Source organism: Lepidochelys kempii, chromosome 10 (assembly GCF_965140265.1).
Source record: "Lepidochelys kempii isolate rLepKem1 chromosome 10, rLepKem1.hap2, whole genome shotgun sequence".
Lineage (NCBI taxonomy): Eukaryota > Metazoa > Chordata > Testudines > Cheloniidae > Lepidochelys > Lepidochelys kempii.
Window position 1 is genome coordinate 2531755 of NC_133265.1, and position 25750 is coordinate 2557504.

The 25750-nt window shown below is 38.3% G+C and overlaps 1 protein-coding gene across 3 annotated transcripts in view; it reads right to left on the bottom strand.

Moving 5' to 3' along the window:
- The window catches only part of RBBP6 (RB binding protein 6, ubiquitin ligase), a 44072-nt gene extending 19692 nt beyond the window's left edge, over positions 1 to 24380 (bottom strand). The window contains exons 1-8 of one of the 3 annotated variants that reach the window (XM_073361643.1): positions 23721 to 24380; positions 13428 to 13527; positions 11581 to 11619; positions 9625 to 9661; positions 4339 to 4383; positions 1745 to 1833; positions 1538 to 1634; positions 162 to 301 (exon numbers count right to left, since the gene is read on the bottom strand). In XM_073361643.1, coding sequence (XP_073217744.1) covers positions 162 to 301; positions 1538 to 1634; positions 1745 to 1833; positions 4339 to 4383; positions 9625 to 9661; positions 11581 to 11619; positions 13428 to 13527; positions 23721 to 23886 — 713 coding nt within the window. In that variant the 5' untranslated portion in view covers positions 23887 to 24380. The remainder of the gene's footprint in view (positions 1 to 161; positions 302 to 1537; positions 1635 to 1744; positions 1834 to 4338; positions 4384 to 9624; positions 9662 to 11580; positions 11620 to 13427; positions 13528 to 23720) is intronic. The other 2 variants (XM_073361645.1, XM_073361644.1) reach the window with 2 other exon arrangements.
- Between the last annotated feature and the right edge of the window lie 1370 nt (positions 24381 to 25750).

Sequence of the window (25750 nt, forward strand, 5' to 3'; positions counted from 1 at the left end):
TGCCACGGTTGCACCCCATTAGCATTATACAGAGCAGACTGCAGCCACTCAGATACTGTGCCAGAACCCCTGGAGACCACAGATGCCAACCTACATTGCTCCACTTTGATGCAGTCTCTGTTGGTTATGCTTTGGCCACCTCTGAAGTACTAAATACTTACGCATCAATAGTTGGTATTGCATATTTTCCTGTGTTTGTAAGCATAGCACCCTTTGTATTGGGATCTTTCACTTCCATCATGAAACTCCTGGGAATTCCTGTGCTCTTTTTAATCCTGGGAACAGACTCAAAATTTTTGTCCTGTTAAGAAAAAGAATCCAGATATATTTCAGCTTTAAAGGGAACCCATTTAAAAGGGCATCTGAATGCTTAAGTGTGTGAGAGTGATAAAAAAAATTGTATTTAATTTTTTTTCCTTTGCAAATATGAGGACTGCATGATAAATACATATAATTCCTTAACTGACTAAGACACTGCAAAGAATCAGGCAGGTGTTTTGAACAAAATGGGACAACTCCTGTGCTTGAAGTCAAACACAAGCACAGGTCTTTGCAGTACTAGGCCCTAAAGTGATAATCTCTCCATTCATGTAATAATGGCTGTAAAACATTTATGCTACAGAGTAGATGTCACATACATTTGAATCTACGGGAGGAGAATGGTTGGAAGAGGCATCCTCTTTACACTCATGTGTACAATTAAAATGATAAAGCATTCAAATGTGAATTGGTTTATTCATACAAAATTGATATTGAAACTATGGAGGATGTGACAAGTCTCAGGTAAGCATGAAGCATTCCACAGCTTGCAATATGAAAGTGCAAGACGCACTGGGATAAGGTAAAGAGAGGGCTTGCAATACCAATACACTGGAAAGTACAGGACATATCCCCTTCACCACAATTTCTCTCCTTTTCTTTACTGATAAACTTAAAATATTTTAGAAGAAAATTCTTCTAAATTTTCATTGATTTTTGACACCTCCGCACACAGTTTTTAGAATCCATTCTATAAACTCACATTACTCCACACACTGAAATGAGGCTAACTATCATGAATATAAATAACTAAACCTTTACTCCTTACTTCAAATGTGCAATTACTACTTTTAAAAATAGATCAGATAGATAAACATATTGTAAAGGTCCCTCCCTCCCCCCTTAATGTCTTGCAATTCAGAGGAACACAAGGCAGAAAAACCTCTCAGAATGGAATGTTTATCTCTACAGTGCATTCCTATTCTGGAAAAAGATACTAACTCTGAAAATGAATTTTTTTAAATACGTAAACTAAATCCAGCCAGAAATCTGAATTACTAAACAAAGCTCTCCACTATCAGAGTGGATGTCTTGTCAACAAATAGTATACAGTTAAACACTATCAGCTACTATGCATAGGCACAAAAGGAGAAATTCAGAGCAGAGTTTCAGCGTTTGCTATGAATTATCTTGCCTATGTGTTTAAGTTAAATCACAAAATGCAATAAACTCATACTACTAAAAACATAACAGTGCAAATCCCTCCATAGACTCTTACCCCATTTGTTGGGCAATTCTTTATGTAATGACCAGGTTTTCCACAACGAAAGCACGTATAGGATGGTGGAGGTGGACCCAAAGGTTTCTTCATGTAACTAAAAAGGTTTAAAAAAGGTGTGTCTACAGTTTTTAAACAGAACATAAGCATATCTGTACAATTTGTCCATAATCTTCAAGGAACAGATTTGACATTATAAACACTTACTTGATTGGATCATATTCATGGCCAGACTGTGACATCATAGCTTTTATTTTATCTTCTTCGGAAGCATTGGCTTCAGCCAGATTGGCAGTCTGTTTAATAGGTAATTATTTGACACACACATTAGAAACACAATTAAGTCCACACAGCCAAAGACAACACCACTCATCCAATCCTGTAAAGAGCAGCACAAATCTAACTGAAGTTGCATCAAAATTGCTGCTTATATTTTATATTGTCATGAAGATGTTCTGGGGAGTCCTTAAGCCATTACATGATGTTTGTGTGCCTGTTAGTCTACTTGAGAAAAGCTTTCTTGGACACTCAAAACCTTAGGCTCTGTTTGTACCTTACATAAAGACTTGTGTAACTGCTCCAAAAGTGGACTTGGACTTAAGCTAAGTGTACAAAAATCTTATTCAGTACTTTTAAGTTAAAGAAACTGAATATTAAGCTCCAGACTACATGAAAAAGTACGCTCAGTGTATTTGTATTTATTCAGAAATATGGATACAAGTAGCAGTATTTACATTTCAGTGTTAAAAGGACACTCAACTTGAATTATTTGAAACTTACTCTTTTGTTTGTTTTGTTTTAAATAAAGTCTGGGTCTCTGATATAGCACCCTTGAAGAGAATGTGCTTTTAAAATTCCTTTAGTTTTTTAAATAAGGGTATGTGTATTCCCCTCCTGAGATTTTTAGAAGGGTCTTTTCAGTAAAGCAGAAACTGACTATACAGAGAGTTCTGTCACGTGTAAATAGACTAAAAATGTATTTTTGTTAACTTTATACTATGAAGTGTTGTAACTACAGCGGGTACAAAATTTGCAGATAAATAGCTTTCAAGTTGACTGTCTCTCTTTAATATGAAAACTGTAAATGTAATCCTCATATGTGGAGCTAACCTTTCAAAATACTGAAGCCAACTGAGGAAAAAAATTAAAATTTACTAGTACTCGTTAAAATATTTCATTACACACTAGTCCAGATACAAGCAGGGTCTAAGGGAGTGACTGCTAATTACTTGGATCTTCAAGCACCTAGCATTCAGATCAACCACTCAAAGTATTTTATCTTTTTATACATTCATTCACAAAAGCAACCAACTAGTTTCAACATTTTATTAAATGGTTGTTTCATATACATAGCTTTTCTTAACAGTAACATCAACCAGATTGACATCTATGAAACCATTTCCATTAACATTTACAGAAAATGTGATTTACAGATACTTAACTAATTTGTTTGAACCCAAACAGTTTACAAACACATCCAAAAGCACAAAACATTAGTAGGAATAGACCAAAATTCCAATATGGCATTTAATACATAATAGGAATAAAACAGAAAACTGTTAAACACATTGCCTCCATGCTAAGCCAATCTGTGCTGAAGAGGTTAAAGTAAGTAACAGTTTTGAGCTGCTTTATGTTAAGTTTCTGCATTTTTCTGAAATACTTATGTTCTATCAAAAAACTTAAAAAGGAATACACCACGTGGACAGCTTTTCACATCTTAGAATAAGAAAGTTGACACGAGCTTACAAAACCGAGGACAGATTTAGGGACAGCACTAATGGAAGCCAATCTCTTTAGATGGCTATTTTTCAAGTTAAATTTCTTTGTTGCCAAATGAATGTAAGATTTTCATGTTTATAGTGGAGGGGAAGCTGTAGATGGAAAGAATTATATTTTTTCCTGGAAAACAAACGCCAGTCTTTACCCTCAAAAGAAAGGAAGTCTAACTACTCTGTATAATGTCCTAACCTTTCTAATCTTTTAAATTTTAAAAGAGCAATAATTTACTTGGCTGATACTATAGTATCTTTTTAGAAAGTGTAGTCACTAGTGCTTTCCCAAACAAAGTCACACATCATTGAGCAGAAAATGCAAGCAGTTTCATAGCAAAACATGGCATATACAACAGTTTCAAAAGGTCACATTTGCCAATATGCCACAAATACACATTGGTATATTCCTATAAACAATTGATACATTTACACAATTTACAAGTCTGTGTTCAAACAAATTAGATTGTATAAATGTTGTCCACTGTAAATATACTACAAGTCTATAACTTATGAAATTATGTGCAACACTCAAAGAATTGGTCTAGCACTGGAAAGTCTAGAAATCCAAAAAATAACCGTGCAATTGTCCATGTTAACGAAAAGCTTCTATTTTGGCTGTTGCAAAAAACTCTGGCAAGTCCATAACTTACAGCCAAAATATTATTAAATTCTTCTTTAAAAATTGTGCTAGTTTCCAATGGAAAATTAACGGAACGTATGAAAGAAACGGTAAACAGCTTCTGAAGTGCTTCTTCCTTGTGTCTTGAAGATGAGTAATACTGCAACATTATGCTGAGGCTGATAAGGTACTCCCCTTCTATCTTCCCAAACTGGGAACTACTCTTTACAGGATAGTATCAATCAATATATACACAAATTTTCAAGTTAAAGTCAGCACTTTTCACTAAAATAAAATTTTGCTCATATTACAAAATTAGCCAGATATAGATCACAATATAAGACATTTAAATATCAAGCAAACAATTCATTCAGTTTTATTTGACAAGAATATATATGTATATATACCTTTGTAAGCTGGGCCAGAGAAATAGATGCAGAAGAGTCATCAATCTGTTCACAAAAAATTAAACACACATTCAAGTTCCACAGTCAAAACATAGTGATATTTAGCCTCTATTGTAGTTTGAACGTCTACTCTGGGTATTTTTTGTGTGTGTCATTGACAGAGGCATTTTCCAAAGTAGTGCAATTTTTATTTGCACAAAAGAAATGGGGCCCAAAACCATGGCAGCTTTAAAAATGTGTGATAGATCAGGAGGGGTCAGCTTCTAAGGGGAAGACACTAAAATAGTGAAGCAACTTGCTTAAATCAATGTATTGACTCAGAGCCTCTTCTCCCCTTGATGAGACCCCATAGCGCCCTAAATCAATAGGACTCAATATATTACGGACAGAACAAATACTTCTCACTTTGTAGCTAACTGGATTAAATTTTTTAAAATAATTTTTTAAAGTTAGTTTGAGAAAGAATTGTGTTAACATATAAATATATGTTTACTATATTTTGTAATTTAACACTTAATCATGAATGAGTGTGGTTATGCTTTTGTGAAGTACACAGTCGCCTGTTGCCAAAAGAAAGAACAGGCATATCAGCCCAGAGATAAAATCTTGTCAAAAAAAATCCATTTCATAAAAGCAATCCTTCCACTTATCTATGAGTTGCAAAATAAACTGTCTGGATCAAATGAGGACAAGTAAAAAGCTGTATAATTCTATATGTCATAAGAGTTTACTAGAACAGGGAAGAAATTAAACAAGTCCATTTTATTAAAACAGAAGGGCATATTATAAAACTGAACCGAAAACATGCAATTGACTTTATAGAGATTTCAATATTTAACATCCTCCACGCCCCACGCCCCCAAAAAGGACAGTTTTTAATAGCAGTCATGAGGAGCAGTTATGGACTCCATTATGGACAAAAGCAAGAAAGCGTACTTTCAGAGACGAAGGTAGACTCAGGTCCCAACCCTGCAAGCTGCTCATCCATGCGACCCCCATATGCTTGCCCAGACAAAGTACCTTGCAGGAAAGTGGCTGATTTTAAAGGCTTCAAATGGATCATTGACTGCAGCATAAATTAGATTACCTATTCAAAACGATTGGTAATATGTAATTTTTCCACACATGAAAAGGAAAATTCCTGTGCTCTTTGTAGAGGTATCAAATTGTAACATGCCACCACCACCAAGGATGAAATGATTAAATAATCAAAATAATACTTAATTATCAAAATAAAATTTGGAGAGAGAAAATATTTAGAAATTTTGGGCTCAGTGGTTATTTTGTCTTAAATAAAGCTGACTGGAGAAATGGAATAAAATTTCACAAGTTAGAGACCTCTCAAGTGAAGCCAATACTATCACTAGCATAAGCTGGAGAAAGATTAAAAAGAAAAAAAAAGTAATGGAACAGGTTTTTAAAGAATCCTATAGAAATTCTACATTACTTAATGTAGTAGAAATATGCCACAGAATAATTGTATTATTCCAACTTTGGGGAAATGTTTCTGTAATGAACCTATTCTTCATTCAATCAAAAAGGTCCCAGAGTTCACGATTCCTCCACCACATGGGACTCTTCTGCACATGAGCAGTACTTGCAACACAACTTATACACGGATTTTTACAGAATTGTCACAAAGACTTCAAGAAATGATACTCCTGAAAATATTCCATGGAGGGGAAGAATTAGAAGACTCAGAATATGAAGCCCCTTTTCAATGGTAAAGCTTTGCGAATTTTTTATTATAAATTTCAATTTAAGAAAATTTCAGTCTGTTATAAAATCTCGATATGCTATGTTGTGATGCTCTACATTCAATTAGGTTAAAAAAGGAAATGTAGTTAAATAACCAGAAAGCGGAGGTTTCAGAAGTCCCTCCTTTTTACATGTGGAAATAAAGAGGGCTCTGGTTTACAATTACAGCCGATAAAACTAGTTTCTGAGCTTCTGTGTTTAACAATTTATGAAGTGTTAGGAATGTTTTATCAATTTTTTGCCAATGCTAGACTTCTCAGTGTTTAATAGTACAACTGCAAGAGTCCAATGGATAGCTTTTCTAAATCGGTTATATTTTCTACCTTGAGCACAGCAAGATAACATAACAGATAAAATTTTCTCATGCAAAAGCATTAATGGTTTTAGACACAAGTCTGACCTGATCTCTTAAGGAAGGGGGTAATGGTGTTATTCCTGAACATTAAATTACCACCAGAGGGAGTGAATAGTTGATTTAATGTCCGAGTATCTCCTGGTGGCCTCCCGGCCTGTTTTGTATTCTTCTCCTTTTTGCTGTCAACTTTTTCAAAATTTCTACTATAGTATGTGGTCAAGCTTCCTGCCAGCCACTGGATTCAGACACATGGAACCTACATGTCCAAGGTTCTTGTGACTCCAGGTGAGAGTACAACAGAACAGACCTGATACTGTAGTAGAACTCGAATAATAAAAAAGGTGAATGATTGGATTGGATCCCATGTCACCAGAAAACTGCTCAGAGGAACTGGAGTAGAGTTGGGGGGGGGAGGAAAGAGGTGAGAAGGACAACAAACCATTCAATCCCAAACTTTACACATAGACCACTGTTGGAGAACTATAGGGATTTCCGTTTCAATTATAAGGCCTACAATACTCAGGATTCAAGTTAACTGAAGAATTGGCCAACCAGGATTTCAGCTACATTTTAGTGACTTGTGCTCTGAGCAAAGGACTGTTTTCTGTATTTCTACAGCACCTAAGACAATGGGGGTACTGATTCTGATTAAGGCTTCTTTTTGCTACTGACACTCTGATACTAATAAGGTAGTCACCAGTTTTAAAACAAAGGTTCAAAACCCTAAATCATATTGTGACAATGTCAGAATGGGCACAGTGTAGGAGGATATTAACACATAAAGAGCAAGAAATGCAGAAATAATCAGTCAAGATAATTATCAAATTACTTGAATTTATATCAGGTATACTAACCCATTTTAAACTTGCTGCCCTAGGTTTTGTTTTTAGTGTGTCAGCTTTCAATTAACTTAATCCTAGTACACTGGAGCCAAGTTCTGCTTTTAGATACATGCAATGGGAGTTGTGCACATATAACTAAGGACAGAATTTGTCCCTGATTTTAGGTTGTGCTGGGCAATTACAGGTAATAAGTGTGCCCACATCACTGGAAGTGACTTATCCTGGATACTGCAAGGATTGAACCCCTACTGTCTTTGAGATTTAAAGATGAAAAGCACTAAGAGTTAGGTATGATCATTAACAGAAACTGCATATGTAGAGGACTGGCAAGATCAGGCCCCAATTGATTTTTTTCTGCCCACAACCTAAATAGCGTCCAATCATGCCAACAAGACAAGAGGGAATATTTTTCCTTTGCTTCCATTTTAATTTAAATAGTTCTAATTAGAATTAATACAGCCATTCTTTAAAGTATATTTTTTAAAACTGATGAGAAATCTATATCAGCTCATAATAAGATGCTACTTAGAAATGTAATACAGAGATGCCAGGGAACACACAAGGCTAAAAGAATGTTAACTTTATTTATGAACATGTGATCTGTGTTCATACACATGCTAGTAAACAAAAAGGAAAAGAACTGTTTTCAAGAAATAAAAACTCATCTGAATTAGACCAAATACTGTAAATGTGGTTCACATAAATGCATTACATTAACTTCTAGGGTCGCTGGGACAGTCAAGCTAATTTGAGCGAGCGCTGAGACATAAGTATGTCTAAAAACCAATTTGAACCAACTGCTGACAGAATTTTGGACTGCGGGATTAGGATTTTAAAGATGTTAATACCACAAGTACAAAAGACTAGGATTTTAGATTTATTGTTACATTTCTTGAGAAATGGAGGCTATATTCTTCACAGACCACCGACCTAAAGGTAGGAATTTCTAGATTCTGTTTTTTTAAAAGCTTATCAAGCAATCAGATCCAATGATCCAGGGTTAGTGTAATGCCTCATACCATTCTAGATAAAAATCAGTTGTACTTAAAGAAAAATGAAAAATAAACACCAAGTAATAATTCTGAATACTAATTAGGACTATTTTGAAATGTTTGAATTATGCACAATATTCAACCCAATCAGCAAGTCAAAGTCTACACCATAACCAGTTAAATATTTGTTTGTGTAACTATAATTCTGTATTTTGCAACAGACTAACAATCAGTGTGTCAAACCTAAAGAAAAATGCAGCCCCTTTTTCAACTGTAAAAGCAGAAGTGGTGGTATACTAAAGAAAGGCTTGGTCACTAACAGCTTAAGAAGCATCCAACTCAGAATTGACCCAGATCAGAAAATGTCCTGCAGGTCAGAGTTAAGGAGGTTGGTAGGGGGCTTCACCTGGATTGCACAAGGGTCTAGCAGACAAGATGACTAATTAGCTGAAATTCCTACACCAAGTTTTAGATACTTTAGTCTGCAGACATACTAAACTGTATATCACAGAAAGTGGAAGAATCAAATGCAGAACTTTAGAATACCACTTTGTGTACCAAAAGTTAGTCAAATTCATGGCAACTGTTTCAAGACATTTATGTATTTAGAGGCGCCCAAACACTCCTTTTTAATCTCACAGTTTTATGGAATGTAAATATTCAAGTATTTAAGGACAGCAAAATGAGCCATTTAGCTGCACAGAAATGCGCCCCCTCCCGAAATGCTGGGATATATTTGGTTCAGCATTTGTTTGAACCCCAAGTCAAAAAGTAAGAAACAATACCAAGTTTAACAATAATGGTTTCTCAGTGGTTTTTGATAACATTTTCAAAAACCATTAGGCAAAAAAAGTATTGAAAACAAAAGCTAAGTGATACAATGTGAAAATGGCAAAAAATACACTCCAAACATTTTTATTGCAAGAAACAAAAAAGCACACAACAACCTGTACAAACATACATATTACTAACTATAGACAGACAGATGTAGAACATGGCACCATGTTCAATTGTGCAAACCTTGAACCTTCATGATCTGAAATTGATCATACATTATCTGTACAACACAGAGTCATACAGGAAGTATTCTAGCATATTCAATATGAAATACAATGCATTACTTGGCACAAATACTAGTATTCACATTAAAAGTGTGCAAATGATGGCATTACTCAATATTTTTACTATTTTGCATCAAATACATTGTATTTACAATATATACTGTGCTTTGTTGGAAGTTAAAATTTAAGTTAATGTTTAGAAAATTAATTTGCTACATTATTGTTTATAATTAAGTGCAGTGTGTAGGAAAAAAGTGTGAGATTGTGTTTTTACATACTGCTTTTGAAGTTCCACTCACTGGTTCAGTTCGACTTCTAGAAGAAGAAATAAAAAGTTGTCAGAATAAGAACACTGTTTACATCCTTCAAACAAACAATGAAAACATACTATGCTGTGATTACCAATATTATATGTTCTGATAATTTAGTGAATATAGAAATTTAGGTGACTAGAGAAACTGTTCTCCCTTGGGCGTCACAGCATTACTTTGAAGTTACATTTATATTTTGTATTTTCAAAACAAATATTGTAAGACTCATGTTTGTGGAATAAAATTTATTTAGTAAAAATTGAATTTAAAATTCAACAAGTCTGCATTTGGACAATTGCCAACATATTAATGATCCTAAATATGAACTGCTTCATGCTACAATTCTGTATTCTCAGACTATCACCTATCTAAGCAGGGGCTTACAGTATCCAAACAACTCTGACATTCCTAATGCAGTTATACTAAGGATCAGCTCTGAGTCTCACTGACTGTATTTGATTATTATTCTAGCTTCTGAAAAAGAGTGGTAGTCTAGACAGTTATTGGCCTAGTGGAAGGGAGGAAGTAGTAGACATGATATATTGTGATTTTAGTAAGGCGTTTGACACAGTCTCGCATGACATTCTCAAACAAACTAGGGAAATATGCTCTAGATGAAATCATAAAGGGGTGAACAAATGGCTGAAAAACGGTACTAAGAGTAGTTATCAATGGTTCACTGTCAAACTGGGAGGATATAGCTAGCTGGGTTCTGCAAGGGTCTGTCCTGGGTCTGGTATTTTTCAACATTTTCATTAATGACTTAGATAATGGAATGCAGAGTATGCTTATAAAATCTGGGGATGACAAGCTGGGAGTGATTGCAAGCACTTTGGAGGACAGGATTAAAACTCAAAGTGACCTACACAAATTGGAGAATCAATCTGAAATCAACAAGATGAAATTCAATAAAGAAAATGCCAAGTGCTACACTTAGGAAAGAAAAATCAAATGCATAAACACAAACTGAGGAATAGCTGGCCAGGCAATAGTACGGCAGAAAGGATCCAGGGATTATACTACATCACAAACTAAGTATGAACCAATATGTGATGCAGTTGCAAAAAAAGGCTAATATTCTGGGATGTATTAATAGGTGCATGTATGTAAAATGCAGGAGATAGTTGTTCCACTCTATTTGACATGGTGAAGCGTTAGCTGGAATATTGTGCTCAGTTTTGGGTGCCACACTTTAGGAAAGATGTGGACAAATTGTAGAGTCCAGAGGAGAACAACAAAAATGATAAAAGGTTTAGAAAACTTGACCTATGAGGAAAGGTAAAAAAAACTGGCCATGTTTAGTCTTGAGAAAAGATGACTGAGGGGGACCGGATAGTCTTCAAATAGGCTAAGGGATGTTATAAAGAGGACAGTGATCAATTGTTCGCAATGTCCACTGAAGGGAGAACAAGAAGCTTAATCTGCAGCAAGGGAGACTCAGAAAAATCTTCCTAGCATCTAACCTAACTATAAGGTTAGGAAAGTACCGGAATAGATTACCAAGGAAAATCATGGAATCCCTATCATTGGAGGTTTTTAAGAACAGGTTAGACAAACACCGGGTCAGGGATGGTGTAGAGGTATACTTGGTCCTGCCTCAGCATGGGGGGATGGGCTAGATTACCTCAAGGTCCCTTCAGCCCAACATTTCTATTGTTTGAAATGTGTCTGATATTGAAATATTATTGGATTCTATTGTTTGAAATGTGAATTTTAACTTGTAAGAATTGTGCTAAAAAGTAGAATGTTTGAGGTACAGTGAATAATACTATAAATCCTCAGCAATGTGGTACTCATACAGGATTTCTTTGTGGAAGCCCAAACACCCTGGTGAGGGATCTGCTGATTTTAGCCACGAAAGTGCCCAGATAGTAAACCTTTTATATATGCTATATTGACTAAAAGTAGTAGTAGAAACATCACCTGAAAGAAGTTTCTAGGATTTTGTGCGGTTTAGGAGTCCTGTGACAAAAAAAAAGTCTTAATTACCAGAATTTGCTCAAAATAAATCCTGAATATTCTACAGTATTTAGGAATTCCTTTATTACATTTGAAAGTGTGTTGAGGTTCTACATATTGATTCTGGATCTGCAAACTACTTAGAGAACTAGGCATGCAATTGTTGGTATTGTTAATAAGAGTTGTATATTTAATTAATGAAGTTGCGAAAAGTCTCCCATGAGCTGAGGCAGTTTAATGCCTCGCATGGAATTTATTTATGCATGTAGGACTTGTGCTTACAACAGTCACTACTAGGAAAACTGTTCCAGGCTCACAATCAAATCAGAGGTAACGACATCCCAAAGGTGGGGATAGGTGAGGAAGTTCTTTAAGATATACACCACACATTTGTTGATCAATGTGTTTACCTTGAAGAACATGCTACAAGATGAACAGTAAATTTTGAAAGGCATTGCATACAACAATACTGTAGTTCTGGGCTTGAAATCTCAAAACTGCTTATTTTTAAGTTAACTATACTAATGAGCAGCTTAATAATTAAATCGGCACACAGTATGCAACTACTCAGGAGTCACTTCTGCACTTTGCCTTCTACTTGTTAGGCTAGAAGCACCACAGAAGCAATGGGCAGCCTTTATGGAGAGAGCAAGATGCACCATTCTTTTTGTACCCCCTACAGATTTCTATCCAGATACTTATTCTATTCAATAACTTATCTGTTACTATCTAACACTTTACTTTGGAATAGCATTGAAGCACCAGGAAGATGCTGTCTGCTCAGCCACAGATTAAAATGACTCATTCAAACAAAGCTAGTGAAACTAATGTAGAAGTGGGATAATACAGGAGGAAAGAAGGGTAACAAGCAACCTGCAATCCTGACTTCATTCTTTGGAATTTCTGACATTTTAGCCAACACTACATCTGTTACTCCACACTGGGATTAACAGGGAAAACAGACATTTGGCGCTCAATGGTAACATAGTATAAAACAGAATTAATGAAAATCTTTTAATCTTGTTCACATGCAAAATGGCTGACCTGATTACTGAATTTCAGGGTGGGGAGGGATTATCACCTCCCTCACCACACACATTTGGGAACCTTGTTCTTTTTGCCTTCCACTGAAGCAGTGATTGTCTCTTGGAATCTGGCGGGCATATCCCCCATAAAACCTCCTGTGTTTGGAAGATATACAGAATGGTGGACCTTGGTCTTTCCAGTATGGTTTCTATGAAAGACTCCATGATTGTTGCCAATACTAATACTAGTTGTTTGTTGGTAAAGTACTTGTCCTGCCCTGTCCCAAGACAGGAGTACACCCATTCACTTACTGACAAGTAGTCATCTCTGACATGGGAATGAGTGCGTATATATATATATTACACACACACACACACAAACATGCATAAGAGATGAGAGAGGGGAAAACTTTGGCCAAGCATTATAGGTTTTTCTTATAAAAAGTGCTATGAAATCTTTCCTGTCAATATAGAGCAAAAAGGGCCTCAGTTTAAGGGCACAACCAAAAGACCAACTCACAGAGTAAACTGAACAGAACTCTATCTACCTCAGAATGTAATGGTGGGACTAGAATCTGGAGTCCCAAGAAGGCTAGATATTCAAGCCATCCCTCTGGCAAAGATCAAGAGGTTACAGGTCTCATGCTTTCAGCTACAACGTGAACCAGTAGTAACTCTTATGAAAAGAAGAAAACCTAGACACATTTGAATGCTTCTAGCAAACTATTCATTACCAAAGTCTAATAGCCGCAACACCTGATAGAGTATGATTTTATGAATACCTACATGACATATGTTTTGCTTGTAGATTTAACTCCTCCAATAGGGATTCTTCTAACAATTACAGATGAGTTCTTAGGAATCAGGGCACTATCATCTGTATATTCTGAAAAGAGTAAAAATGCGGTAAGAAAGATCAATTTCCATTCCCAAAAAACACATTTCTCTTTTTCATATGCAATTTGTTAGGTATTTAGAAGAATTCATTTAACTGAGAAAAACCAAACCCAGAATTTTAAAATAAATACTGAAAAGGTTAAAATTAATCCACACAAATAAATAGTAGATTTCTATTAATTGACCACCAATTCTAGAGGGTTGTTGCAAACACACACACAGGCAAGTTCTACAGTGTTATAATCAGAAAGGTGACTAAACAGGTACTTTCTTACTCAAGAGATCCAACCCATGGCAAATGTAGGATTTCACTGTAAAATGAGGACAGCTTGGCCCATAACATCTTCATAACTGAACTGGTAACTATGCAAAAGCTACAGTGAATATAGATCTGAAGTAGAGTTTGCATGGCAGGCAGTTCGGAATAGTAATCTTTTAACTTTCAAACTTAAATATGCTATAATGCGTTTATTTACTTAAGTTACTAAAAATATGTTTGAATATTAAAAGTGAAAATTTAAAAAAGCCAATTTATCACTATTGTGTTTATTTTTGGCATTTCTTCAAGCTCAATAAAAATCAATGCCATCAGTTTCACTTTCAGTACTTGATGTTTGGATTGAAAACAAAGTAGAAGAAAGTCTGTATTAACGGTTTAAACTGGATTTCTTTTAATTATGGAAATGTGTCTATTCTTTCTTAAACTAAGCAACTGTCTAGGAAGTAATTGAGAAAAACTCCACAATGCCCCTTGTAGATAGATTCACTTTTCAAAGTAAAACCACTTTAAGACAAAATCGTAGGTTTAGCAAAAAGAAAGACTTAACACTTTAAAAAGCTAAACATTTAAAATAAGTTCTACATAGTGTTGAATTTGTCTTTGTGAAACATATTCTGATCTAACCTCAAGCTCACATAAACCTGCAAGTCTTTAAAAAACAATACCCAACATCAGGTTACTTTCAGATTCAAAATGTGAGTTTTGGGACTACCTCTGCTATAGTGTAACAGTGAGTGGTAACTGAGTTTCCAAGACTAATTTAGCTTGCTCAGGATGAAACTTCTTGCCATGAAAGAGGTCTGACTCTCTATGGCAGCTGGCTACCCCACCCCAAATGGTTTCAACACAGTGGACATCAGTCTGGGTTCAGGAAACATGGCTAAATTATTAGTCATGGAGGCATATAGGGGAAGACATAGTGGGATCAAGATCAAGACGGTGTAGTGTGCCAATGATCATTGAGAAATTCAAACAACTGGGATTCCTGAACAGTGCAGGCGCTATTGAGGGAACTCATGTGCCCAATCTGTGAATTCATATTCCCATATTAAGTCCAAAACGTAGATTAACAGAGAAAGTTACTGCTCAATTGTGACATGGCTTTGAGAGACTTATGACAGTTTCCTGGTTATTTATATAGGGTGGCCAGGCAAAGTGCAAGATGCACAATTTTTCAAACAGCCGGACTTCTAAAAGATGGGCAGAGTAGGACTACAACGCTGACAGTGGCATTTGTCCCCACTGTGATTCTGGTGATCCCACATGCCCGTTTCCTCTATTTCTAATTAATCTATTCCCAGATTACACCAGACTGAAGAGATATCAATTCAAACATACACATCAGGTGCGCATGGTGGTGGCTAGAGAAGCATAAGGTTTTGTGAGACTAAAAATAAAATGGAGATGTTTGTTGACCTCCAAAGGCAGTTCAGTGACCAATGTAACATCTGCCTGCTGCATTTTTAAACATATATTAAAACAAAGGTAGTCTTTTATGGAGAGCTGAAGAAGTAGGCAACTAGCTATGCAGCAACCTATGCACATCTGGACACACAAGCAGTTGCATCTGAGACTGTCACTTAAATATAAACATTGTGCAATCCTCTTCAGAAATGCTTTGTATACACACACTTTTAAACTGTTGGTTCAGCGAAGTAAATATTGTTTTATTTTTAGCCATTTATATTTCTTTGCTGTGGGCTTCTTGTGTTTGGCATTTAATTATCCAGTTATCTTGATTTGTATAGTGGATGAATTTATGGAGGAGTGATTTCATGTACCAGAGAATAGTAACTGACAGCTGCTTCTGTGAAGTGCCTTTCAGTTGTGAGCTTATACTCTTGGTGATTTTAATGCATTGGTTTTTCTCATGCTTTATTAGTGATTTGTATTAGTTCTGGTGAGGAAGTTTCATGGAGGAGTGAATTCATGTATTCCTATTAAAGAACATAATGCTTGATGCACAAAGCCTTTATTTTTAAGAAAATGTTTTATTATACAAACATTTGCAAGTCAGCTGCAAAAACAAAACAAAGTAACATTTGTACAACATGAAAGGTAACAGACATTCATTCACAAATTATCTTACTGGGATTCCAATTTTCCTTTCCATTGGCTTCTAAAGGCACGAGTTGCCAGAGGAATAGAAAGCAAGGGAGCTGAAGAGTAGGTGGCAGCCTCATAACTATTATCCTAATTTAATGTTGTGTTTTACAGGCAATGCAGGGATCAGTTGTTCGATCAACAGAGTCATTTTCCTGAACACTTTGCATCAGTTGAACGTTTCCCTTTAGAACTCTGTCTCCCATTCTAATTTCTCCTCTTCCTGAAATAGTCCTGCCTCATTGTGCTTTGCCCTATATTGCAAATTGGCCCTCATTTTGTGTTCCTTGAACCAGTACACTGACAGATATTTCACCACTGTGAATCTATTCTGCATGACACCATGCCTCTTCTGGGACATCCATCCTACTGGTGTGGCCACTATAGTGAAAAATAAGGAATGAGTTAACCATAGCAATACTCATCGATCCCTAACCCTAGGAATACCAAGACGTGCAACAGAAATAAATTCAGTTTCAAATTTTAATACCTTCTTACAAGTAATTTTCTTCCTGGATTAGACTCAATGAATTCAAAACATTTATAAGAAAGAGGGTTCATTAGGGTGCTAGATTAAGGCCAAGAATGGAATTGAGGGGATAGGTGCTGGTCTACCAATGTTTACTTATTACAGGAAAACACAACACTTGAAACCATTTAACCGGCATTTGGGGATAAAGGAGTTCCTTAGGAAATGAAGGGAGAAGCTGCTAACTCCATTGCTAATTTATTTGAATAGATGCTTTTTTGACTGTTGCTACACACTGAGCAGAAGTCTTAATTGAGCTGTCCACAATAATGCCCGGGGGGAGGGATAGCTCAGTGGTTGGGGGGAGGGATAGCTCAGTGGTTTGAGCATTGGCCTGCTAAACCCAGGGTTGTGAGTTCAATCCTTGAGGGGGCCACTTAGAGATCTGGGGCAAAAATTGGAGATTGGTCCTGCTTTGAGCAGGGGGTTGGACTAGATGACCTCCTGAGGTCCCTTCCAACCCTGATACTCTATGATTCTATGATTCTATGATCTTTTCCTGAGGATAATTAATTTAAAATGCAGTAAAGTATGAATTGTTCAAACCATTATCTTCAATTTGCATTACTTTGTGTTGGTCAACGTTAAATTTCATCTGACATCACACTGCCCATCACCACAGCTTGATGAGAGTACTCATGTTAGTCTTCCTCAGTCTTTACTAACTTAAATTGTGTTATTTGCAATTTTGCCACCTCACTTCTATTTCCGTTTCCACACATATACACACCACTCCTATTAAGGAATCTTGTCAAAATCTGCTCTTAAACTTCTGCTAGGATGATGGCAGCTAATCTGGTGCACCAGTCTGTTATATAGCTTAAAACAGCCAACACTTTTTTTTTTTTTTTTTTACAGTGAAGTTCTCATTTTTAGATTTTTTTCTTTTTTAACATTGTCATCTCTTGCTCTTTGAATCCACCATGCTGAGGCAAACTTCCACCCTGACAGGAAGAATGGCTCATACAGCCAGAGGGTGGGGGAGTTATGTAGGGGCATGCCAATATTGTAGAATTATGGGGAGAACCAAAGCAACTAGGTATGGAAAAAGCTCATCAGCTACAGCTTATACTGTCTAGGTGGTGGAGAAAGGACTTGTGGAGCAGGAGAGGACATTTCTATCCTCACGTAAGACTATTATCTGCCCTTTCAAGAAATGATATTCATAAGAACCCAGAAAACTCTTCCCCAAATAATTAAGTCACAGACTCCCACACCCTGTCCCCACCAGTATATTTTACAATAAAATGACATATACCTGGTGTTGAGAGCTCTGTGTTTTCAGATTCCTTGTCCTGCCAATCTATCTTGGCTGCTATTTCTGGATCTTTCATGCACACAAAACAGTTCCTATGAGGTCAGCAACATGCCTGGCATCTTCAGAACTAGCTTCATGTTCCAGTGGTCCAAATTGTTGATGGAGCCCTCTTCCATCAATGCAATGCATGGGACCTTTGTGCTATGCAGAAGTATTTCTGTGGCTCTGGAAGGTTGAGCCTCAAATAATTTGTCCAGTTCATTATAAAAGGAGCACACTTTTTGCCCTGAACCAGGCCTACTGCCACTAGCTCCGGCCTCATTATACAGGATGTTCAATCCCTTTACCTTTTCTTGGCATTGCCTTCCCCTCTAGTGATGCCCATCTCCACCAGTCACTCAGACTCCCAGTCTCACACTATTATGAATGACCAAGATCATCTGGGCCGTATCTCCTTATATGGCCATTAGTTGTTTGCACAGCAACCTCAGGTAGCTAATTCTATGGTCACATGATGGACACCTCCAAAACATGCTGCTGTCAGAACAAGAATAATTTCAGCAAAGTTGTAGAAGAAACTGATCGCCATGGAAACAACATACATTTGAGTTCCATTCTGTATGTAAAGCTATTTGCACAACTTGACCCTACACAAGAAACTTCAGGAAGTAGACTGACGAAGGTCACCTAGGCAGTGAATGCTGCACTGTGAGATCATAGCATGAGGATTACTTGTACAATTGAGGGATGTTACCCCAGCAATCCCTATCCACATGAGCACTGCAATAGATATTAGCACAGTGGTTAGCCTTTCTTCAAGAAAGGTTTTAGAGTAACAGCCATGTTAGTCTGTATTAGCAAAAAGAAAAGGAGTACTTGTGGTACCTTAGAGACTAACCAATTAGCTCACGAAAGCTTATGCTCAAATAAATTGGTTAGTCTCTAAGGTGCCACAAGTACTCCTTTTCTTTCTTCAAGAAAGGGTCATCTATACAGTGGATGTAATGCCTGTGTACCATTGGAAACATTTTAATACATACAAAATGTGTTAAAGATGTGTTGGGGGAATCAAATGGTGGTTAACACAACAAGTTTTGTATTGTAGATAGCATTTAAGTGGCATCACTAAAGCTGCATGGTAGAAACCAATTTAGACAGGGCTCAAGCCTTTTTACTCCTTTAAAGAGTAGAATTAGATGACTGTGGTAAAAAAAAACATCAGAGCTTGCAAGAACACTATGCAAGAACACACGAACACAAAAACACATTTTTTCCAGTACACAGAAGGCCAAAGGAGAGGATGAAGAACTGCTCATTTCCCTTGCCATGCGTGGCAAGGGAGTAGGGCAAGAACAACTGCTACTCAAGAAGACTGAACTCCTGAAAAAAATCTACAAGAAAAACTGCCAAACACCTGGTTAATGGAGAAAATCATGAAATCAAAGACAGTTATGAATTCCATGATCTTAAGGTTCTCCTGCAATTTTTGATTAATTCTGTACTGTCTGAAAATCTCCAATTATAAAAGTATGATCTGAAATAGATTTTTGTTTTCTTTTTGTAAGTGTATGTATAAAGTGGGCATGAAAGGTATTTTTCCCTTTTAAGGAAGTGTCCCATACTGCTTATTTACCACCTTAGAAATACGAAGGGTGTCCAAAGTCTGAACTTTACTGGTTTTACTTTTTCAATTTCAGAGAATGTTTAGTGTGAGCTTGAACACCTTACTTGAACATCTTACCATTTGATCCTCAGTTGTTTCAGCCTAACTGTTTTAGTGCCAGTCCATATGAAAACTAGCTGAAAAAATTTAACTAGTCCTCCCATTACTGTTCCACATTGTATCAGTTGTCTCTTCAAGTATCCCAAAATCACTGCTTCTGTGAGCTGCGTCAGAAACTGTGGGGAAAGTATTCATAAGGCACTGTAATTAGAATGGTTCAGAAAGCGCTAGTGTGGTTTGAGGCTGAGCATGTGTTCTTAACATGATTCAGCACCAAAGAGCATGTGCCTAAATTGGTGCTACAGAATCAGTTCAACAGTTGTTTAGTATATACATACAATGCCACAGACTGAAGTTTCTGCCTTGTTAAATCAGCCTTGTAGAAAGCTGTCTGCAGCGAAACAATGCACAACCTTGGCTGTTGCTTATCCTCTGATCCTATTGCGTAGTTTCATTTTTGAAAGAGAAACTGCTAAGGAAGTCAGCAATTAAAAACAATAAATATTGAATTACAGAAGGGTTGGCTAATTAATTCAAACTTGCATTAATAAAGTATGCAAGTACTGGTTTTGGCTATGTACTCAACTTCCATATTAGACATAGTGTACACATTATAGCAGACAGTGATCAAGAAAGTGTTAAGTGCTCAATTTCTGTGCATTTGAAGTTGTAACCTCCATATTTATTACTGTTAACTATAGCATTTAATATTCATAGTACACCTACATATAATTCATCTGCTGAACATGACAGCTAGTACAACAGTTGCAACTGAATGTTTATTGACAACTCATGTAATAAGAAGGAGAAAGAACACCTTCACAACTAAAACATACATCAATGAAATGTGACTACATATGGGCCACTGAACTAAGACTTCACTCAAATATATGAGGTCACTAGACACCGTAGTGGAAGAGAGGAAAATCTGACATGGATACTTCCACTGATTGAGAAGTAATTTTAAAAGTATCAGAGTAACAGCCGTGTTAGTCCGTATTCGCAAAAAGAAAAGGAGTACCTGTGGCACCTTAGAGACTAACCAATTTATCTGAGCATGAGCTTTTGTGAGCTACAGCTCACTTCATCGGATGCATCATGCTCAAATAAATTGGTTAGTCTCTAAGGTGCCACAAGTACTCCTTTTCTTTAAAAGTATCGCAAATTCAACAATAGGGACTACAAAAAAAGCTCTCAGCCATACTGCTGCATCTCCTAGTGTCTACAGCTACATTTTTGCATGGTAGGACTGTGAGAGGTAGAGGATCCTTTTGAAAATTAATGCATGTTCCTGGATTGAGTAGTAACAGACCTCATGATGAGCAGATGTACCACACAATTGTATCTATCCAAGCTATTTACAACACTAACTTATCCACAAAACACTTAGCTGCACAACTGCTCAACTGCACAGCGGCAATGAAGATGGACATTTTACCTACAAGCCTCACTAAATTTTCCTACAACTTTACCAGTGTGTGTGCATGTGTATTTGTGTGTGTAAATAGCATCTAATTCACTTGTGTATCTTGCCATATCTATTCAACGATATCACAACCCAATGTTTGACGTCAACTTGCTTTCAAGGACTGTAATATTCCTAACTGAATCAGGTTGGAAAAGAAAGTCAATTATAAAACAGACCACTTTAGTTAACACAAAAATCTCAATCCGCGACCAGAGGGGGAAGAAGGGGGAAAAAGAAAAAGGCTGAATCTTAAACCTGTCTACTACTGCATCTGTCCTATCCAAGCAAAGCCATAATAATACCTCTCCCTGAGGTATCACACTATCTTTTACCACTATCCTAGTTCACTAAACCACCACCATAACCTGATTCCTATCACTCCTAAAAACTTACTTCTTCCATAATGCTCAAAAGTAAATAAGAAAAATAATTTGAAACTAAATTTTTCCTGAGTTTTCCTCTCAATTGCAAGGTCTCTGGGGGCAAAAACTCCCTTCATTCAGTCTTGTATAGCACAAAGTACGCTGTAGTATTTAAGTACTAATCAAATAGAATTTAATGAAAAACATGAAGCTGAATTGTAAGGATTTTTCTTTATCTTTTTCGTTGTTATCCTGAAGAAGTTTACAATTTATGACCAGTAAGTTGGCTAGGCATCTGAAACTCAAGGCCACCAGGCAGAGGGATTTGGGGTAGATAAATAGAAAAGTTTATGTATTTATAAATCTACTATTATACAGCTTTGCTTTCAAGAGCCAATACTTTTTTGCAACATTTTGCATTTCCCTCCAAGTTCTACATGAACCCTCCCCGAATAATCATACCAGACAAAATAAACTCTCTCACCTATTTCAGCATTCCATTTCCAGAGATTTAAAGTCACATTAACAATATTTATTTCCGTGTCTTATCTTTCCCCCTCTTATCCAAAACTTATCAGTCCTAACCAAAACTAACAGACTGATGCTAGTCAGTCCATGAATGGAACTTGAGTTATGTTCCTTCCATTTTAATCAACACTTCCTTTTAGGAAGGCAAGCACTCAACTTAACAGTCTGGTGAAACATTATGGAATTCTGTGTTTATTCTCTAAAGAAAACATTAACCTTTTACAAAGAACTCATCAAATCAATACAAATTCAAAATGAATGAGCCATAAACCCTAACCTCAACGTTGTCAGAGTCTCTTTAAAGTTACACTTTTCTCTGAAGATTGTTTACCTGCCTCTACTACAAACACCTTTAGGGTCCAATCCTATAAAGCTCAGGGCCTAACAACATTTTTTTTTCTTAATTTATCTTCAGTTTCCCATGCATTTGATAGCCTTTGTTTCAGTTGCATATTCTGTGAGTCTTTCACACAGCAGGGAAAGGAAACACGAAACAGCTGGCAGACAATGGCAGATATAGCATCCAAAGGTTTCACTTTTCAATTTTAGTTGACTAAATTGGTAGCATTCCTTTAAAGGTAATATATTGCATTTTAGAAGTCAGACACTTCTTAAAGTTGTTGCAAGTTGAATTCTAAATTTAATCAGATGCTAAAGTTATACCAATGGCTGATCCACCAATTTAAGACTCCTGTGGAGAAATATGAAATGAGAATCCCCCCAGAGCCAGCAGCCCTATTCACTGAATGGAAATAATGGTATTTCTAAAAACTTCTGAGAAGTGTGTGTGTTATTCACAAAGCCATTTACAATAGGACAGGTCATGTACCAAATATATCAAGGTTCAAATAGGATTTAACCAGGTGAGCAGATGCAATTAGTTTGTAGCAAAGTAGACAGACAATAAAAAAGTGATTGACGGTTTGAACTTAAAGAACTTCCAAATGACTGTAAGTCTTATGTTTGATTAAGAAAAGAATGGGAGTTACCTGTTAATGCAAAACCAAACATATCTACATGTTTGTGTGTGACTCTCTCTTTGAAAAGCATGTTGTAAGGATTTAATGAACACTATAACATGAATATACATTACAGAAAAAACCTAAACAGCTCCTCTTTATCCAAGGAGCTAACAATGAGCCCAGTTTCTATAACTGCCATCTAACCACCATTATCTAATTCTGTAATCTCTCAGCAGACAAAACTAACTCAAAGATTCTGTATTGTCACAGTGTGTAGTTCAGGAAGTAATCCTCCCCAATTGTATTAAAGTTCTGCATCTTTCAACCTCCTTTTTTGATACCAGTAGAATTCGGGCGCTTTGTTACTATAAAACTTTGCCCCATGTTTCCCTGCCAGCCTATAAACCAAGAAACCCAGAAGAGTTCTAGGAAATCAAGACTTCGGGGTCAAGGAATTCAGGATTTGCCACAGCAGCTCAAAGCCCAGCCAATTCAACCGGGCACTCTACCTATGACAACGGACGTAATTTGTCAGCGGTAGTTATTGAGAGAGGAAAAAAGACGACAGAAGTGGCCTTTTACGCTCCCTGAACATACATTCCAAGGCCTATCTACTGATTTCAGTTCCCAAAATCCACCTTTATTAGCTTTTACGTCTGTTAAATACTTTGCGCCCCTGCGCGGCCGCAGGAGAGGGCGCTGGGTCTGAACTCCGACTCCCGCCCCAACAGCGCCGATCAGCCAGTTCAGCTTCCGCGACTGGGGACGATGCGCGAGCGAGACAGAGCCCAGCCGAGCCCAGCCGAGCCGAGCCGAGCCCAGCCCCCAGAGCCCGCGGCGGGCCGGCCTCCGCAGCGGCGAGCACCCTCAGGCCGGCCTCTCGGTTTATTGCCCCCGCGGGGGGGAGGGAGGGGCAGTGGTCCCCCCCCGGGGCGCCATGTGCCCGCCGCGCCCCGCCCCGCCCCGTACCTTCTTTGGTCTGCGCGTTGGTGATCTGCAGGTCGCAGTCGGCCGCCTTGAGCTTCTCGCGGCCCATGATCTGGCGCTTGAGGTCGCACAGGGAGATGTGGAGCCCGTCGAAGGTGACCGTGTCATAGTTGAGCTTGGAGGAGAACTTGTAATGGACGCAGGACATGGTCGGGGGCGGGGCCTGCTCCGCGCGGGGGCCGCGGTCTGAGGGGGGAGACGGGTCCCGCGCCGGGGACGGGGCGGGGCCTGCGGGGGGAGCTGAGGCCCGCTCGGGCCCGGCCGACGAGCAGCCTGCTCGGTGGGGGGGGGGGGGGCTGCGCGCGCGCTCGGGGCCCGGCGAGCGCTCACAGGCCGCCACGCTCCGCCATGGCCAGGCCCCGCGCTGTCAGGCTGGGCTGCCGGAGGCCTCAGGACTCCATGGCGGCGGCTCCGGCCTGGGCCCCGCAGCGATCGATCTGGGCCCCGGCGGCGGGGGCGCTGCTGCTGCTCCTCCTCCTCCTCACACCCCAGCCGGGCGGACGGTGCGGCTCGGGCTCCTCACACAGCCGCGCTGAGGCCCGGCTTCTCGCTATGGCGGCTCCAGCGGCCCCTGCCTCAGCGCTCGACTAGGGGGTTTCCCAGCCAGGAACCGCACGGGCGAGGGGCGAGAAGCGCCGCACTGCGCGTGCGCCTCACAGTGCGCCACGCCCTCTTTTCCTCACGTGACGCGGCGCATTATGACAAAAGGCGCTGCCTGCTCCGGCGTCACGTGACACGGGTGGTGGTGGGGGGGAAATGGCAAAGGGGGGGCGAGATGAGGAGGAGAGAGGGCGTGGGGGAGGGGAGGGTTGGGGGTCAGGCAGGAGGAGAGGGGTCCGAGCTCCTCAAAGCCCCTGAAGTTCCAGTCTGCCTAGGACCCTGCACCCCCAGGCAGATTTAGCACCCCTTAAATTCCGCCCCAAATAAGATTTCACCTAAAAAATTCCAGTTTCTAGCCCTTCTGCTTGCAAATAAAATCTCCCGAAGAGACTCAGTTCTATGTTACCTGCCTGAGTAAGCTAACCTGAGTCTGCACGAGGCTTTTTCATGCAAAAATACCCAATGTTGGTACCACTAGTTTGACTTCATTGCTAGTAATAAAGAAGGGACCTTTAGGATAGACAGGACTCCTGAGGCCTCCTGACCCATGAAGGACTACTAACGCCATGCCATAGCGGTATAAACATCCCCATCTAGATGGTAGGATGGTCCCTTTTGGCCTTCAACTCTATGACCTTGTCTGCACTAGCATTTCCAGGAGGGGTCTGCAACTGGTGATAAGGAAATATTTCAGAAGAAAGGCTAGTGTAGACAAGTTTGTATTCATGCAGTAGGCTGTTAACTCTAAAACCTTATGCTGATGATTTTGGCTAAAATTCCTGTGAAAATCTTGCAGATTTTGGAGGCAAACTTCAGATTTCATCAAAAATCCTTTCTGCTTTCTATTGCCACTGATTTGTTAGGGTTTTTAGGAAGCTCAGAAGAAGGGCAGATCAAAGCAATGGTAAATACACAAGAGGTTGTTAAAAATACTGTGAAAAAAGCTATATACAGACCACTAATCACCAGATCTGAAAAGCAATCTGGTACACAATGTAAGTGATTTTCTTAAGGTAGTAATAAAATAACTGACACTGGAGAAGAACTAGGTTACATGGATTAGCTCTTGGGAGCCTGCCAATATCAGTCGTGGGATGGACACATGACAGACTTGCCAAAGGAAATTAATTGTATTATTTCTTGGCCTAAAAAAATTAAATTAAATTAAAAGAAAAGAAAATTGTGTCTCAGAATGTCCAGTGAAAACTTGAGTTAATGAATTTCCAAAGACAAGGTAGGTGAGGTGATCTCTTTCCAAGTTCTGTTAGTGAAAGGGACAAGCATTCAAGCTTACAGAGACAAATACAATTTTAGATGACAAAACTATTGATGTCTATAACGTCAAATGACAAATGATTTATAGTGATTTCCTGGATTATAGAGCAAACAGGGTCTGTAGCACATAGGGCAGT